The 16,783-nt window shown below is 36.2% G+C and overlaps 1 protein-coding gene across 2 annotated transcripts in view; it reads right to left on the bottom strand.

Annotated features, from left to right (window-relative positions):
• The window catches only part of LOC139143201 (kinesin-like protein KIF16B), a 54,947-nt gene that overhangs the window by 34,083 nt on the left and 4,081 nt on the right, over positions 1-16,783 (bottom strand). Inside the window, exons 2-8 of one of the 2 annotated variants that reach the window (XM_070713340.1) lie at positions 13,489-13,558; positions 11,772-11,888; positions 9,719-9,838; positions 3,118-3,150; positions 2,629-2,690; positions 1,716-1,819; positions 1,153-1,222 (exon numbers count right to left, since the gene is read on the bottom strand). In XM_070713340.1, the coding sequence (XP_070569441.1) occupies positions 1,153-1,222; positions 1,716-1,819; positions 2,629-2,690; positions 3,118-3,150; positions 9,719-9,838; positions 11,772-11,888; positions 13,489-13,558 (576 nt within the window). Of the gene's footprint in view, positions 1-1,152; positions 1,223-1,715; positions 1,820-2,628; positions 2,691-3,117; positions 3,151-9,030; positions 9,049-9,718; positions 9,839-11,771; positions 11,889-13,488; positions 13,559-16,783 lie in introns of those variants that run through there. The other variant, XM_070713341.1, reaches the window with a different exon arrangement.

Genomic DNA, 16,783 nt, shown 5'->3' with positions numbered 1-16,783 from the left:
ATCATACACATAACAAGTCATCGTTGATGACACAGTCCCCACTTGTTAATGGGTATTTTGATTACAGGTCCTCAGAGAGGATAGAGTCCTCTTCATTAGGTCTGTGATAAAAATACTTTTGAATGAATTCGCTTGATACATGTCTGAGTTATGGTTCAGGACATGAAAAAATCGTACAAAATGGTCGCACAGTGGCCATATTGGATCGCATCACAAAACAAATTGATGTGCATAGCTATGACATTGGTCGATGTCCTTGTACCAACTTTGAATAAAATCGGTTGAAACATGCGGATATGCCTAAGAAATGGATCTGTACATGAAAAATCATAATAAAATGGCCGCCTGGCGGCCATATTGGATCGTATCACAAAACAGATTGACGTGCATATGTATGACATAGGTCAATGTCCTTGTACCAACTTTGAATAAAATCGGTTGAAACGTGCCTGAGTTATGGCTCTGTACATGAAAAAATCGTAATAAAATGGCCGCACAGCGGCCATTTTGGATTGTATCACAAAACAAATTGACGTGCATATCTATGACATTGGTCAATGTCCTTGTACCAACTTTGAATAAAATCGGTTGGAACATGCCTGAGTAATGGCTCTGTACATGAAAAAATCGTAATAAAATGGCCGCCTGGCGGCCATATTGGATCATATCACAAAACAAATTGACGTGCATATCTATGACGATGGTCAATGTCCTTGTACCAACTTTGAATAAAATCGGTTGGAACATGCCTGAGTTATGGCTCTGTACATGAAAAAATCGTAATAAAATGGCCGCCTGGTGGCCATATTGGATTGTATCACAAAACAAATTGACGTGCATCTGTATGACATATGAAGTAATCCTTGTACCAAGTTTGAATGAAATCGCTCCAGGCATCTCTGAGATATCTGCGTGAACGGACGGACGGACGCACGCACGCACGGACGGACGCACGCACGGACATGACCAAACCTATACCCCCCGGACGGTGTCCGTGGGGACTAACAAACAAGCTATTTGCCAAATTACATGATAAATATCAAAGAAACATAATTATGGTACTGTTTGCATATACAAAAGCACAGCTAGTATCAGTATCAAATCTTAATTTAACTTGATTACCCATAAATATATGAAAGATATTTGCCATACCGTTGTATGTTACCTCTGTCCATCAGGGTCTCTATGTCATGATAGTCTGCGACAAGATGTTTGGACAAATCTAGAATGAAATCAAGATACAAATTACATCAAAATTTTACAAAAATCCTGTAATAAAGACTTCAACAATTTATGACATGATGTAGAAGCAAAGTACAGAAATTTTCCATCAAATAACTACCTTAAATTTTCAAAAGATTCACCTTATCAAAATAGCACATTCATTTCAGTTTAGCTTCACCTGGAACGGTGTCAGCTACAAACTTTTTCACAAAAGTCAAGCAAAACTTACAGAACAGAATGAAAAAGTCCAGGCAATAATTCTAAACAATCAACGTTATTCAAAATACTATAAAGCAACAATGTTATATATGAAGTATAAATCTGTCCACATTGCAGTCACACACCTAAAATTATTAATTTTTGTGCATACTGTCAAGAGAAGCAGTGCTATGGAAAACCAATACTTTGTCTTTGGCTTTGGTTACAAAAACCAAATATAACTATGAAATGTTGTACATGGAACTTCTACACTATTAACTAAATTTCCTTACTTTGTACATATGGCCCATCTCTTGGATGTTCTCGGACTCTTAAGGCGTGTTGTGTCCGTGATTTCAATAAGTCTCTCACCCTCTCATTATAGATCTCAAGATAACTAGAAAGCAAACATAAACAGAATATTTCCATTTAGAAACTTTATTTCACTTGAAGTGAACAAGAGATTCTGGGTCAACATGTAGGGCAAGTGATTGATAATGTGTTGTAAACTGATCTGTTCTCACATAAATATCAGTGTGACCGTCTTTTTGCCAAGTATAATTCAATCTACATTTCAAAGACATATTGAAGAAACATGTTAGCTTTCTATGCAGCTCATCTATGATTGTTAGGGAGATCTCATCAAGCAAACTTTATCACTGTTATTTTTTAAACAAATATTTACCAGTGCTCATCAATTGTTTTTAAAGGGGCAGCTTGTTTGTCAGTTTGATCTCAGAAATAATTGATAAACTGGACAAAGCTTTAAAAGAAGAGCAACGGACTAACGTCAGGTAACTAGTCAATATTAACAAGCACTAATGAGAGAACCATGGATTGCAGACTGCCATTTCAAAATTTCACTTCTATTATTTTCTGATATATTATCTGTATGTAGCTTTGACTTCTTTTCGATATCAATCATCAGTGATATTTTCCATTTATTTATATATAGAACTCTGACTCACTCACTCTTCATTAAAATATCAATAAACAACCATAGTGGGATTAATGTTGGCTGGATTTGGCATTTCCAATCCAAAGAAAATCTGTTCATGACTCAATGTTGGACTACACTTCAATTCTGAATAAAGATTAAGTCTTACATCATAGTAAAGTGATGAAATCTTGCAAACCTTAGTAATATAAAATTCAACAAATGGCAGAAAATTCAACTGATAAGCATTAGAATTGACAGTGTCCTACCTAACTTCAGTTCTGTATGATGTACCAACACCTTTATCGCCTTCGATATGATTGAATAAACCCTAAAAGAAATGAATGAGTGCAAACATGATATTCTTGATATAAACAAGATCAGTAAATGTTTATGCCATTCCTCACCTTATAACAAAACTTCAAGAAAATGGTGTAATCTAGAAGTTTTGAAAAGACTTTATCACTCTGATAGAAAGGCATAGGAAAAACACAGGTGATCAGCTTTTGACAGCATTTATAATTTGGCAATAATGCACTTTTAAAGTGTAAACAAACAGTTCATGTGTGAGGATTGAAAGGCCTAAGTTGACTGTCAAAAACAAAGTACGTCTTAAAGATGAACTGTGAGGGCACCATCCAGAAGAATGGGCTGATAATCACGATTTAATACCCCATAAATGCAAAGCTTTCTTGTCTTCAAACCAGGAACCTGGAACATCTTCACTTTTCTATATATGTGAGAGAGAAGAAACTCACCTCACATATTCTAGGAATAAGACCAATTGCATCCTGAAAGAAAGAAAAAGTTCACTTGGTCAGAATGTGATTCCACAGAAATCTGTACATGATTTGTTATCCAAATCCTGATATTTGTGATAGCCTCATTATGCGATTTGTTGCAAAAGAGTAGGTAGCCATTAGAAGATACAAACCGGGCTGTGGTCCCCTACCACTTGGGCACAGGACTACAGTCCCCTATCACTGGGGTGCAGTGCTATGATCCCCTATCACTTGGGCATAGGACTACAGTCCCCTATCACTGGGGTGCAGCGCTATAGTCCCCTACCACTGGGGTACAGGACTACAGTCCCGTATCACTGGGGTGCAACACTATAGTCCCCTACCACTGGGGCACAGGACTACAGTCCCGTATCACTGGGGTGCAGTGCTATGGTCCCCTACCACTTGGGCCTAGGGCTATGGTCCCCTACCATTAGGGCACAGTATCCCATAATCAGCTGACAGAGGGCTATGGTCCCCTGCCACGAGGGGACAGTATCCCATAGTCCACTGATACAGGGCTATGGTCCAATATCACTAGGGCACAGTATTCCATTATCTAATGATACCAGATTGTTTATCATATGCTTCATTAGACTTCCTAAATCACGTTTTGAAATTTTGAAATCACGGTAACCGTTGTTGTTTGTCAGACAAAGCTCTATTCAAAAAGTCTTTGAGTATTTCATTATCAATTTGAAATGGCACAGTTGATGCAGGGAAGGTACTCCAGCTTCTCTATGTTTATTGATTGGACAAGTGACCCTGGCAGAGTGTCCAAGGTTAACTGATCCTGATGTTGCCATGGCAATTAATGCATTGATATCGGATGGTACAATCTTTTACTTTAAAAATACCGTCAATGACGCTGTACCTTCTCTAATGTGTGGCCAGGTCAGGTAATTGGTTGTTGGCATGGAGTTGTTGGTAAATAGTTGATGATGTAGGGGCATGAGGTGCGATATGGACCCAAAGAACCCAAAAGATGATTAAATACATCAATCAAAAAAATTCTAAGCTACAGTATAAACTGCCTAAAGATAGTTCAATGTGGAAAAAAGTTAAACAATTCAGAAATAAGAATTCACAGTCCAAAATAGTAATGACGCACTTCCCTACTGACCTGAGTGCATGTGAAATACACAACCTGGCATCTGTAAATTAAATGTATACCAAGTGATCATTTCCAGTCACTTTTACTGTTTTTAATGGATTTTCCAAAGAGTCCTGTGGAAATGATGAAAAACGCTTATCTGGTCTTGTGTTTGTATAACCTCATGGCTGATAATTGTCATAGTATTGAAAAAAAATTGAAAGTGAAGAAATTACTGTTTTAATAGGCATATTTTCCTTGAAATACATGACCGTGTAAAGAATATATGCTAAAGTGTTTAAGAGTAAATTTCTTTTCAAAAAATAATTTAATTTGTGACCAAAGAATTTTTATTCTTTGAGTTTACAAATTCAAACATTGCAATTCGTTCAATCATCTTGTGCAGTGCAAAATTTATAAAATGACTGAAAAACAAAAAAAAATTGGCAGAATTACAGTCTTTGTGATGTAAAATTATGGGTTGACATCACGATAACTGTTAATCTGTTTGAAGTACTAATATACTATAATTTAAAAAAGAAAATTCATGCAGAAACGGTAAAATATATTGTCAGCAATGTAGTGTTAATTTTGACTTTACATCAAAATATGCCTTTGCTGGATACCAAATATATAGGGCGAAATATCAGCCATGTTCAGCAAAATCCACACAACAGCATTGATCCTTTCTAATTTGATTTGATTTGCTTATGTTATCCTTGTATGACAGTCAGTACAATATGGAACTTGAACACAACACAGTGAATAAGTATGCTGTAAATGAAATGGTGTGGCTGCATCCACATGCAGCAATAGGGTGCCTTTGTCTCTCACCCCTCATTTCCAACCTGTCCCATCCCTGAAAAATAGTTTGGTCTTATATTTATAATGTTAATAATTTCTGTATTTGTTAAAATGTGCGCATCTCAAAAACTTTTGATCATAAACATTTCCATTGTTTTTATAGCTGACCAATCAGTTAACCTGTTTATTTTGAATATTTGCGCATTTTTCCTCAGTATTGACATTTTCTGAATACCTTTTTATTCAGTTTGTCATTTTCTAAAAGTTTAAATGCTCCATTGTGTGGTCAAGCTTTCCACAAGCATCAAATGTGGTACTTCATATAGGAGAGTCTGCCTCTAGAGGGCGGGCATCATGAACACTCCTGTGTTTGTTGGTTAATTCCTCCACGTAAACTTCTGATTGTACTGTAAACATTGAACATGGCCGACGTCCGATTTTCCTGTCTAAAACTTTCACTCATTTTCGTTCATATGACTCTGAAACTCCAGGAAACGATTGGGAAGAAAGGGTTATCTTGAAATATTGAGGTACTCGCCGATATTTTGCAAAATTAAATGAGAAAAAATGCAAGGAAAATGCCGACAGGCTTACACAATGACAGTTTTCAGACTCGGAGGCGCTAGGCATATGATCATCTCTGCAGATTATGCAACAGGCCCAGATCACGTGAGGCCATGAGGGATATCCACGCAACTCAGTACCAAACACTAGCGCTCACAGAGTGAGCAAACACAAGTGAGTACCCTAACGTCAGCTCAGTAGTCTGTAATAGATTGTAGTCAACTAAGAAACCTTGGAGAAAGGCTTAACACTGTGGCTATGCCGCTAAGTCCCTTTTGATTTTTGTCATAGCTCAAAATCGTTCTCCCACACCTCAACCTGAGCCATGAACACCCCCACCAGTTTATGATATGACCCATCACAATGGCATGACAGCACGGATCTTGACAGACGGAAGTCTTGACAGACGGAAGTTCTTGACAGCAGCATATTGGTTTTCAACTCTAATACCTTCTCTGTCTATAAATAGACACGAGAAGGTAAAAAACTGATGAGAATGCTTGGCTGTATTTCACATGGGATTCTTCTAATGTTGGATCACAGTCCCTCTATCCACCGGTCTGGAAACGCCTATTGTAAAAGGTGTCAATCACCTAGACCGCACAGCCGAACCGCGATACGAGGGCCAGTCACGTGATAATGCGTAGCTTGGGTTTGTCCTGCATGCCACAGTCCCCGATTGTGTGTACGCTTTTCTCGAATTTTCGCTGTTTTTGGCTCTATTAAGTGTTCTCTGCGTCTATCTACGACACGAAGACAGAAATTATCATATCCTGAAACCGGTGTGTGTTTTTCGTGATCCTTATCCCATCGTAAATGATGATAGTGTGCGATAATTTCTGGGGTTGACCACTGCGAGTGTGTTGACGTACGTAGCACAAGCAACGGCTGGATCACACCGGAAATTTGTGGTCCCCCTTCTCTTGCAATGCTAGTAGTCAGTGTCTCCAAATATGATCTAAATATGTTTTCTGTGTAATATTCTGAGAAATCATGCCTGTTAACTGAACAGAATAGGAAAGACAACTGCAGAAATGCATGTAGATTTTAGTTGTGTGGTCGCACATTTTCCCATGCAGCGTCAATATGGCGAACTCTCGATACGTACGCTCGCTCAGGCAACGGCTGGAAACACACCGGAAAATTTGTCGTCCATTTCTCTTGCAATGCTAGTAGTCAGTGCCTCCAAATATGATCTAAATATGTTTTCTGTGTAATATTCTGTGAAATTATGTCTGTTAACTGAGCAGAATAGGAACGACAACTGCAGAAATGCACGTAGATTTTTGATGATTTTAGCATTTTCCCATGTAGCGTCAATATGGCCACAGTCCCTCTATCCACTAGAGGGACTGTGATATGGCGAACTCTCGATACGTACGCTCGCGCTCAGGCACAGTAAATACCTTTTACAAAAGGCTATCATGTCAACACAATAACAAGTTTGGTAATGAACTACTCAGCTGTCGATGTTAATATTCAGCTGATTTTGCCTGTCTTCTTGATTTCGGGCAATAGTCCATGACACTTGCGAACAGGTGCATGGCCATTTTGTTTTTTCGATCGTGATCATAATGCAACCATAATGTTGGTCCCTTTCAAGCTTTATCTAGAGGGGCAACGTTACCCATTTAATGAAAAAAAAAATGTTTAATGTTTCTAAAGTGAACAAGTTGTAATGTTTTGTAATATTCTGAAAATAACAACCCACAAACGTCATGTTTTTGAACGATCACATTGCGGCTGTCATAGGATCGTGGGTAGCGACATCGATATAGCGGCCAGTTGAACATTGTCAGTGTCCTTTGTTTAAGGTGTGAATCGTGTGTTGGTTCATATCACGGAGTGTCACAAAGAAACCAGCCACGTTTCCAGACCGGTGGACAGAGGGACTGTGGTTGGATGGAGAAAAGCCAGTGTTCCCAAGTTTCTGAGACAAGTTTTACTCACACTACTTGAATAGGAAACACAACATGGTACTGCCTGACGTTAAAATATCAGTAGTGTGTGAAGGTCAGCCAAATAGGCTGTAAAACACTGGAAGGTATAAGGCAGCTCTACCATGTCAACAATCTCTAATTGTAAACATATATATGACCTTAAATGTCATGCTTATCATCTCTCTAATTTCTTACACTATTAATCTAACATTACAATCTTATTTTTTACTATTTAAACTTTGAAATCATTTGCAGCCCTGAGTCATTTCTGTTTGTATGTTTGTCAACAACAAGCCATGAGGTCTCATAAGTTGCAAACTGTCCTTGAAATAAACAGAGCTGTATTCATATCAAATTAGCATGCATGTTAGATCTTTATCCAAGCTAGTTCCTCATTAGATCAGAATACACTTGTCAACAGTTTCTCAACAATAGTTCTTCACCCAATATCAGAAAACTTTAATGTGTCACATAGGCCATCAATGACCACGTGTTTATCAGTTCCATACAATATCAGAAAGCCATACATTTGTCACATAGGCCATCAATGACCATGTGTTTATCAGTTCCATACAATATCAGAAAGCCATACATTTGTCACATAGGCCATCAATGACCATGTGTTTATCAGTTCCATACAATATCAGAAAGCCATACATTTGTCACATAGGCCATCAATGACCTCTTGTTTGTCTGTCAAAGTATGCTGTACATTTAGAGACATTAATTGCAATTTCTGGTAGATTGAGATTTATGTAAATCTAAACAATATACGTCAGCAGTAGATGATCAGGCCAACTCAGCTAATCACTCTGTTCTCATGAGGAAGTGGTGACTACGGTATTTTCTACAGAGCTATTACATTTCTGCTATCAAGTTAGACTCTAACAAGGCAAAGGAAGACATATCAACGTAATGCTTTATATATCTGAAACTTAAGAGTTGTATGGAGCTAGGTTGGATTTCTATGGTAAAAATCCTTCTATGTATGGAGCTAGGTTGGATTTCTATGGTAAAAATCCTATGTATGGAGCTAGGTTGGATTTCTATGGTAAAAATCATTCTATGTATGGAGCTAGGTTGGATTTCTATGGTAAAAATCCTATGTATGGAGCTAGGTTGGATTTCTATGGTAAAAATCATTCTATGTATGGAGCTAGGTTGGATTTCTATGGTAAAAATCATTCTATGTATGGAGCTAGGTTGGATTTCTATGGTAAAAATCATTCTATGTATGGAGCTAGGTTGGATATCTATGGTAAAAATCATTCTATGTATGGAGCTAGGTTGGATTTCTATGGTAAAAATCCTATGTATGGAGCTAGGTTGGATTCCTATGGTAAAAATCATCTTATGATTTTCAATTAACAATAACATCCTTTTTAACTCATTAAAAAAAAATATGGGACTAACTCATTACTAAGATGGACATGAAAATGTTGGCTGTTGTCATTCTGTGTGGAATGTAAGTACTGAATGTTAACCTACTGGTTTATTGCCCATCATTGTGTATGGAATGTAAGTACTGAATGCTAACCTACTGGTTTATTGCCCATCATTGTGTATGGAATGTAAGTACTGAATTATAACCTACTGGTTTATTGCCCATCATTGTGTATGGAATGTAAGTACTGAATTATAACCTACTGGTTTATTGCCATCATTGTGTATGGAATGTAAGTACTGAATTATAACCTACTGGTTTATTGCCCATCATTGTGTATGGAATGTAAGTACTGAATTATAACCTACTGGTTTATTGCCCATCATTGTGTATGGAATGTAAGTACTGAATTATAACCTACTGGTTTATTGCCCATCATTGTGTATGGAATGTAAGTACTGAATTATAACCTACTGGTTTATTGCCCATCATTGTGTATGGAATGTAAGTACTGAATGTTAACCTACTGGTTTATTGCCCATCATTGTGTATGGAATGTAAGTACTGAATTATAACCTACTGGTTTATTGCCCATCATTGTGTATGGAATGTAAGTACTGAATTATAACCTACTGGTTTATTGCCCATCATTGTGTATGGAATGTAAGTACTGAATGTTAACCTACTGGTTTATTGCCCATCATTGTGTATGGAATGTAAGTACTGAATTATAACCTACTGGTTTATTGCCCATCATTGTGTATGGAATGTAAGTACTGAATTATAACCTACTGGTTTATTGCCCATCATTGTGTAGGACTTTCCAGATCCAGTCTGGCCATATGCAAATACACATGCATTATAGCCTTCAAAAGCTGCCTTCAGAACTTCAGTTCCAAGATCCTCAAACACCTAGTATGAAAAAAAATTGAGAAACTTGTTCAAAGCAAAGCTTTCAAATGACCTGTGATATCTTCATTGCAAATGTTTTGACCATCTAATTTAAACTGTTTGTTAATGTATTGAGAATTTGAAATTAAGTTGTACACTGTAAAATGGCAAACACATTATGTACAAATCAAAATATATTTCACTCCAGAAAATCATCTCTCCAGCTATAACTCTCTTAAATTGTGTTTACATGTAATACAAAATTCATAAAACATTATAGATTTTATTTGAAGATCAGTGCATTGCCCACTGTTTACCACTATTTCTCTACCTATTCAGTGTTTCATCTAGGATGCTACACCAGACGGGGATTGGTCCCCCTCTACTGGAATTTTTGAGGGGGGTTTTAAAAATTTTGGGGGGGATTTAACTGAAACATATAATGACATCTTTATACATAAGTTTTAATGCTGCAGTGATGTTACTTGTGATACACATACTACAAGCCATAAATCACTTACGTACAAAATCCAAGCTGCTGGCTGCAAACACCATCCTCAATAAAAAATTTTCAAAAGTCAACAAATTTGCGTATCACTGTTGTGAATGTATAGGGCTTCCAAGAGTGGCGGACAGCTCATTAATATTCATAAGCATTACTATTCCTAAATAAATTGTAGCATATTCTGTATGCTAAAATAATCTGTATGTTTGCTTTCTTAGGGCTTAATGTACATTCAAATATAAAAATGAACAACAGTTAGCCATTCCCACTGTACCTTCAAGGGATTTTTTTTCATTTTTCACTGAACTGTCTGCACTACAAAAAGCAAGAAAAACTCTTTTGTAGTTATAAAGGAATGTTTTGTAGCTTCTGAAAAAAATAATGTACTTGTTTGCACGTTTTTACTGTGCTTATATCATCCCTCACTACTGTAAGTTTGGATCAACATTGCCCTATACAAACCAGTTAGCTGTATTTTTCTAGTGACCTAGCTGGTCTTGTAGTTTTGTGCGCAGACTCAGTAGAGTTAAAACGAACAACTTAGAGGGTCGGATCTTCGTCTGCCGTATTTTGAATGCGGAGTTTCTCGATGTCAGATTTGCGCCAGTTGCTTTTTGTCAGCAGTCATTTTAGAACGGGAAAATAACAAACAGAAACGCTGGTTGTCACGGACAGTTAACTTTAGGGTTTATTTGCCCCGAAAAATAAGTCAGTGTCTGTTCCCTGAATTCAAAAAACCGGACCCATTGACACCACAGCTTGCTTGTGACTGTTGTGACTTTCATTGCATGCAGCTATATGCAGTCTGCACTGAACACGTTTATGTGACAGTAAAGTCCAAATTTTCGTGTCAATTTTGCTATCAGAATTATTTTCAGAGTGTTATGGACATCCATACGATGCATAAAAACTTCAGTTTGTCTCCTGTTCTCAATCGTACAGAGGTAATATGACACACAAACCTTATCGGGCAAGGGCAATGAACTTTTGTGAACGTAACTCTCAACTGGCTGACAGGTTTTCATATGCAAATTCAGCGTACGGAAATTTACGCGTGTTATTGTTTCAACAGCAATTTATTGTCAAGCAGCTCAAAAAGTATCAAAATCGAACTAAAATTAGTCCCTTCCATGTAAATGTTCTTGCAACACTATACAATGCCCGTTGCCACACTATTAACAGGTGCCGAAAACAGGTCAAATGCATCGAAGTGTGGCACTCACGATAGCAGCCATTCCAGCCAGCTAGCTCAGTGCAGTGCGCGATGGGTCGCCCCTTCTACCTGTGATTGGCGGCGCGCAGCACACCAAAGAGGAGGAATCGCGCAATCGCGCAGCCTAGATGAAACACTGCCTATTTGAGGTGACTTGACAAAACTAGACAGAGAAAAAACAAAAGTCAATTCATATAATACAATAGAGGGAGTTTTCTCTATATAGGGTAGCTCACCTGTTGCTGTGAAGCAAAGTTTGCATCATTGGAATCATATGACCAATAGGAAAAATCATAAATAAAGGATTTTATTCGTTCTCTTCCAGAATCTCCTCCTGCCAGAGATACTGGTATCTAAAATGACAAAACATAGATCACATCAACATTATCAAATTATATCTAAATTGACAAAACACAGATCACATCAACGTTATCAAATTATATCTAAATTGAGAAAACACAGATCACATCAACATTATCAAATTATATCTAAAATGACAAAACATAGATCACATCAACATTATCAAATTATATCTAAATTGAGAAAACACAGATCACATCAACATTATCAAATTATATCTAAATGAGAAAACACAGATCACATCAACATTATCAAATTATATCTAAATTGACAAAACACAGATCACATCAACATTATCAAATTATATCTAAATTGAGAAAACACAGATCACATCAACATTATCAAATTATATCTAAATTGACAAAACACAGATCACATCAACGTTATCAAATTATATCTAAATTGAGAAAACACAGATCACATGATAAAACACAGATGGTATCACTGTTATCAAATTATATCTAAACTGACAAAACACAGATGACATGATAAAACACAGATGATATGACAAAACACAGATGACATGATACTGTTATCAAATTATATCTTAATTCAACACTGAAGGTGCCTAGTGGAAAAGGTTACTTTAACAAACTTTTTCTGACAAATGCTTAACTGCAAATTTAGTTATAACACAGATTGCACCACAAAGAACAGACAGATGCCTCTGTATGATGCTGGACCAACACAAACTATTCTTAATTTTGAAATATAAAAATAACATTATCTGGCCAGTGTATCTGATAAATTTCATGAACTCTACTGGTCAATTTCCTAAAAGTCACTTTAGAATTTTCAACTATTCCATTTCCAACGTCATAAAATATTTAGATTTATATTACGTAATGTTAGAATTTGTTTTAAGACAGCACTGTATCTGGTCTCTCATAGTCTCAACATTGCACATATTTCGTCGAATACCTTGTGAGAAAAACATGAATTTATTAAACGTCTAAATTGATAGCATATTTTTAATGAATACTTTGCTTTTGTCTATTGATGTCAAATTTCAATCTTGCAGCACACACTATCACAGTATGTTCATACATGTAAAACTTATCAGAATCTAAACCAGTTTTATCTTTATGCCAGTAACTGCAAATTTTCACATACCATGTCAAATTTTTCCAAATTCCGCAACATTTCGAGGAAGAGTTTTGTTTACAACTACCCGCATACTTATGAAAGGCATGAAGGTATAATACAAGCAAGACCCTTGTACATCCATGTTAAAGAACATTGAAAAGGATATCCTTGGTTCTTGTGCCTTCCTTTGTGTGTTTTATGAAAGACTCAGTGACAACAAGGATAAACATACATACCTATTTAAATAGTAATTGAAGATTCTACCAAAACAGACAAACCTTTGACAAGGTCACTACATTCATAAAGAGGGAATTGACACACCATCATTTATCATTTTGTGTTTCCTTGTAAACAGATTTTTCAATGACCAGGTCACAACAAGGACTTTGACCTATGAACTTATGACCTTTGTCAATTAAGAGGTTACACTTACAATCATTTTCCTGACATACCTTTATTTCTGTCATCATTTGTATCCTTGAATGTTTCAAGTTCATTGGCACATACCTTCAAGTTTGCAATGTTTGTCTTTTTGTCCTCCATAGAAATAATGCATGGTGAATTCAAGTTGATCTCCCTGTAAACATCAAAGTGAACATTATGTCAGCAATCTATTAGCAGCATACAACTCAAAAAGGAATGTATGGTTTGATGAAAAGAATATCAAACAGGAAAATAGGATAGTAAGAGTTTGAATGATGTCCTGTTTTACTGTTGTAACTTGCATAATGTCTGTAGAAGTCATTCTTTCATGCTCAGCAAGTAAATATGTTTGGATTGCATCTTCTGTGAACATCTGCAGTTTTTTTTCTGTTTTGACTTCTGTACTTTCCATGTGGTAGTAGTATGTACAAATACAGTCCAAAATAAACCGATATGATAATAATGAATAGTAATGATAATATTCATATATATACAATCCTAGCTATGTAGCTCAGGGCTCCCCCTAAGTCACCAAATTATTAGCCAACTCATTAGCCAAATCAAAAATCTTTTAGCCATTTTGAGTAACTTTTAGCCAGTTATGATCTCAAGTGTGGCAACAGCTTTCTCGTCATTCAGGAGTCCCTAATTTTACAAATCAAGTTGTTTTGTATGATGTTCATGATGGTTTTTACATTAAAGAAATATGTGTTTAGTTTTTGCATTTATAATCTGTGTTTTTATGACATTTCAGGGATAGAAATCCTTTTTCATTTTTGGTGGTAAACTTTAAACACCAGAAATAAAATTAGGTAGCAATTGAATTCTAAAGATCTGGTAGCAATGTTAAGTGTATATTACAAGAGGTACAGATTGAATATTTCTGCCACAGTATGATAGCTTGTCATAAGTTACAGGCTTCTCATGTGGCAAATTTATGCAGTCTTCCATAACCTAAATGTTTGAGCCAAACAAGTAAAATAATTTTCCATGCAGAAGACAGCATTTATGGTATAGCACAATGGCAGTGTAGATACAATTATTGTGGTATTTAAGGCCCTGGTTTTAGTTGTGATCAAGCAGGCTGAAATAGCATCTTGAGTATAAGTACTTTTCTTGAGACAAAAAGGGCTGGGCCAAACAAAACTCTTGTAAAACAAGACAACGATATATGTTCATTTAAATTACTCACTGTTTAAGGGCATTCATTGTTTTAATGATTATGATAACATTTTTGCCTAGATAATTTTTCATTTGATATTTTGATATCATCAAGAAATGTCTGGTGATGTTCACTTCTAGATCATGGTGGAATCTACAAAAATATTAAAATCAGTCAGAATCACATAATTTCTTGTATAAGTTATAGCAGTTTGAAAGTAGGCTGAATGGGAGTCAGTCAAGCTGAATGCCATTTAAAATGGAAGGCAGCAAAATTACCTTTCACCTATTGGACCACCCTAGGTGGTTTCTTGTGAACCATAATTGTGTAATCATTTTAGGGGGTCTTCATGCATGACATCACATGATGAGATGACCTAGACTTGACCTTTCAGATAACCTCAGTTTTTCTCCTTTTCCTTTGTATTATGACTCCGTTTGTGAAAGTTTCCTTTGAAATAATGGTTTTTACTATCAAACTGAGTAGTTGCAGGCCAAAAATTTGATACAGCAAAGTAGGTAAAACTTTTGATAGACTCAAGGACGACCCAGGACTCACAGAGGCAAAGCAGGCCTCAGTGTATTCATGGACGTTACGTTCATGATGTATTGTAGTATCGAACAGCAGTGTTTGTTTTACGTACCAGGGAATTTGTAACTTTGTATAAAGGAGATTAAACTGTTTCAATACATTGCAACTTTGTAGGAAGGAGGGTAAACTGTTTCAACATCTTACAACATTTTATTGTTAGGTGTAGTTTTCTGTTGAGGAGGTCTAAGAATTCAATAGCCACTACATTAGCCAAACAGGATTTTTTGTAGCCATTTTTAACTTTCTTTCGCATTTGGCGAATTGGCGAATAGGTAGCGGGAGCCCTGTAGCTTTCATTGTGAAATAACACAGTAAACACTGGGAAACTGTTTTCAGAATATTGTTGATTTAAAACAATGATTCGACAATATAAAAGACAACAGTTCCACCAACAACAATAATCTGATCATTTACATTTTGATGTTTATGGGGGTGGCATTGTTGTTCTAATATCAATAAATGAAATTATGTAAAGACTAGACTGTAATTATGGTCTAATACCATAAATTTATAGTCTAGACTGTAATTGTTCTAATACCATAGATATGTAGTCTAGACTGTAATTATGGTATTGTTCCAATATCAGCAGTTTACAAGCAAATTAACAATCCATAGAAATGTACTGCAGTACCATATGAAAGACAACCTCTAGAATAAAGGATAGACAGAAGTGAAGTGATAAACGTTCCCCTTTATATTGAATGTACACATGTTGATTCAAATGACCTACAGTATCAAAGGGACCAAAAGGTCACACCACAATCTCTCTGTGTCACCTGGCTTCACAGTACAACACTTTATCAAAACTCACTCTTGTTAGGCATTAGTAAGCATATTGTTTAATTTGTAACATAAAACATCTGCATATTTCACTCTTTCACCACCATGGTTCGGCCCAAACTCACTTTTTGTTATAATTGGTGATTGTAGATCTGTTTACAGATAATTGGGGTGAATGGGTTGGGCCACAGACAAACAGCCTTGTCTGTGGTTAGACAGAAGTATTAACCAATCAGACCAGCTGTTGTCATGTCTTACATACGTATCTTTCACTCCAAGCACTCATATAGCAAAGTTAAGTATTTAAATTTAATGTAAACTTTTATAAATGCTTTCATATTTTAATATTTGTGTATGGATATTTGTTTTTGGCCGTGCATATGGGTCAATGAAAATGAATAATAATGAAAACACAGATGTGAGCTGAACATTAAAAGGGAATCTATTACCGTTGGTTACTTGACTGTGATTAAAATTGTCTGAGACACTGACTTTGTCTTGTCTTTCAACTGCAAGGTCAACTTGCTATATAGCAATGCTCTTGAAAATAAATGAAATATTTTATCTGATTGAACATTCCCATCATATCACTTGTTCTTTGAAGTAAAATCTAATCAGATTTTGCATGAAATGCATCAAATCCAGCCGAGAAAAGTTACATCACTTGTGTCCCATTGAAGTCAATCACTAAATCTGTCCCTCTAGTAATTGACTGTGGATGTCCTGTGAGTTGCTTCATTCAGATTCATTATGTCAAACCATGACACACAGCCCAGTCTCCTGGATACCGGTCACATGTATGTGATGTAGTTCCACCTGATTGAATAACCGGATACAAGTGATGTC

The sequence above is a fragment of the Ptychodera flava genome, chromosome 11, assembly GCF_041260155.1.
Source record: "Ptychodera flava strain L36383 chromosome 11, AS_Pfla_20210202, whole genome shotgun sequence".
Taxonomy (NCBI): domain Eukaryota; kingdom Metazoa; phylum Hemichordata; class Enteropneusta; family Ptychoderidae; genus Ptychodera; species Ptychodera flava.
Note: the sequence above shows the minus strand (reverse complement) of the source record. Positions and strands in the feature narration are given on the sequence as shown.